Here is a 2500-nt window from a genome sequence, read left to right as displayed (position 1 = left end):
AATGAAGGGAGCGGGGCTTTATGGGTATAATAAACAACATGTCAGGCAGCCCGAGTAATTGGCCCACATTTCCCTCCCCATCTCTCCCTTTCAAGATGGCCCCTAATGGTGGACCCGCAAGGACAGGCCCTGAAGTGGATTAAAAACATGGAGAGCAAAAGAGTGAGTTTCTGCCGCCTTTCTCTTCTTTCTGTCTGTGTATCCGACCAGCTCCATCTCTCTCTCTCTCTCTCTCTCTCTCTCTCTCTCTCTCTCTCTCTCTCTCTCTCTCTCTCTCTCTCTCTCTTCTCTCTCTCCATCTCTTATTATGTTGGTGTTCCATCCCTCTCTCCTGTCCTCCTTGTGCTAATGCGTTTGCGAGCGGCGGAGTCTCCTTAATGCGTCCGAGGAGAGAGGCGATATCTAAAGCACACAGGCAGGAGCTAAAGGATGGAGCGGAGGGGCATTATCAGAGATTAGGCCAATCTAGAGAATCAAGACGAGCATGCAACCCTTTCATTATCTCCCCACGGAGTCACACACACACACACACACACACACACACACACACACACACACACACACACACACATCACCTCTGCCAAGCTGACAAACAGACATACAGACACGTATTCACGTGCACACCCTTACACCCAACTCTCCCATCACCACTGCCTATATTGATGAGTGCTCATGCACACACACACACAGACACACAGACACACACACACACACACACACACACACACACACACACACACACAATCACACACATCACCTCTGCCAAGCTGACAAACAGACTTACAGACTTACACAAACACACACACACACACACACACACACACACACACACACACATCCACATTGTTACAGCCGGCTCATTCCCAGACCACAACATACATGGATGTGGACAACAAGGTTTCAAGTTTAAACCGAATGATATCCATGTTTATCAGGATGAAGTAAAAAACGGTATATTACCAAACATGGAGTGTCAGGGGGAAATGAGTGTTTGGCGTGTGTGTATGTGTGTGACTGCAATGAGATCGTCAGCATGTATTTAGATGGCTGAATGGGCTCTGTCAGAGATACGATGCGGAGGCAAGATCCTGCCCAAGTACAGGCTCAGTGACCACAATCTAGCCGTAGAAACAGGCAGACAGAGAAAAGCCTGGCTGCCAAGAGAACAAAGAATATGTGGTCACTGTCAGGCAGAGAAAGTTGAAATAGAGGAGCACTTCTTTCTTCAGTGGGAAAAAATATGACACTTTAAGACAGACCTTTTTCACTAACTTCAAAAACCCATACCTAATTCTTAAGACACAGGCTGGTTAAACCCTGCCTGAGCTGCCGGCGATTTGGATTTCGCCCTGCAGCTCAGGCTGGAAACCTGCACATCTATCTCTCCTGCTTCCTGTCCACATCTTCTGTATCCAATCACAAACTAGCTTATCCATAAGGTGTGCTCCATATCATTGGTCTGATTAGTTGAAGGACTATCCAAAAGTGTACAGTCATTTGAACTGATGAAGGGCCCTCTCTGCACAATATGTCTTAAAATGCTGCAACCTGAAAGTACCTGTTTAAGTAAACCCGTGTCTGTGCTAACAGACAGGCACATATGCAAACATACACCTGCACTTGCCCATGCACCTGCTGCTCGTATTCACACTCACTCTCACACACTCACTCAACCCCTCCCCCAAAAAAACCACAGACACACACTCACTCTTTGAAAGAGATATACAGAGAGATAAGGGAGGAGAAGAGAGGAAAAGCACTTTGTGTGTGTGCGTGCGCGCGTGCGTGCGTGCGTGTGCGCGCGTGCAACCTCAACCCTATTCTAGAAGGTTCTGGCTCGATGTGCAGGGCGCTGACTGATTGACTCTGCCACTCTCAAGTGTTGTGTTGCTCATTACTGTGTGTTCTCAGTAGAGAAGGACCTCTTAAAGTAAACACCATCTGACCTCTCCTCCACCTCCACCTCTTCCGCACACACACACACACACACACACACACACACACACACACATTTCTGACTAATCTTTCTCCCTGTGTGGTTCCTCTCTCAGTCCAAATGGCCAAATGTAAGTGCTTAGTGCAGGTACATGAAAGCCTGTCTTTCTTTTCTTTGTCATTCTTTTTTCTCTTTCTGTGTGAACTTTTATACTCCCTCTCTCTCTCTCTCTCACTCTCCTTATATAAATGTTCACCGCCCTTCTCTCTCTCTCTCTCTCTCTCTCTCTCTCTCTCTCTCTCTCTCTCTCTCTCTCTCTCTCTCTCTCTCTCTCTCCTCCCTCCCTCTCTCAAAGTTGCTTTATTAGCATGACATGACTGCTGTATGTAGTGTTGCCAAAGCTATTGTTACACACAGCATAACATACAGGAACATAGGACCATAAAAGAAAAAAGAAAAAAATGCATAGAAAAACAGGGGTGGGGGGCACATCAGTGTGGGGTGATATGAAAGAGGGCACGGATAAGCATGCCTACTGTAGCGATCACACAGGTCAGATGAACT

The 2500-nt window shown here is 47.0% G+C and overlaps 1 protein-coding gene across 1 annotated transcript in view; it reads left to right on the top strand.

Moving 5' to 3' along the window:
- The window catches only part of dnah2 (dynein, axonemal, heavy chain 2), a 223751-nt gene that overhangs the window by 188018 nt on the left and 33233 nt on the right, over positions 1-2500 (top strand). The window contains 1 exon segment of the mRNA XM_062516042.1: positions 96-162. Coding sequence (XP_062372026.1) covers positions 96-162 — 67 coding nt within the window.

Source organism: Sardina pilchardus, chromosome 16 (genome assembly GCF_963854185.1).
Source record: "Sardina pilchardus chromosome 16, fSarPil1.1, whole genome shotgun sequence".
Lineage (NCBI taxonomy): Eukaryota > Metazoa > Chordata > Actinopteri > Clupeiformes > Clupeidae > Sardina > Sardina pilchardus.
The sequence above is the reverse complement of the archived record's forward strand: the minus strand, read 5'-3'. Positions and strand labels throughout refer to the sequence as shown.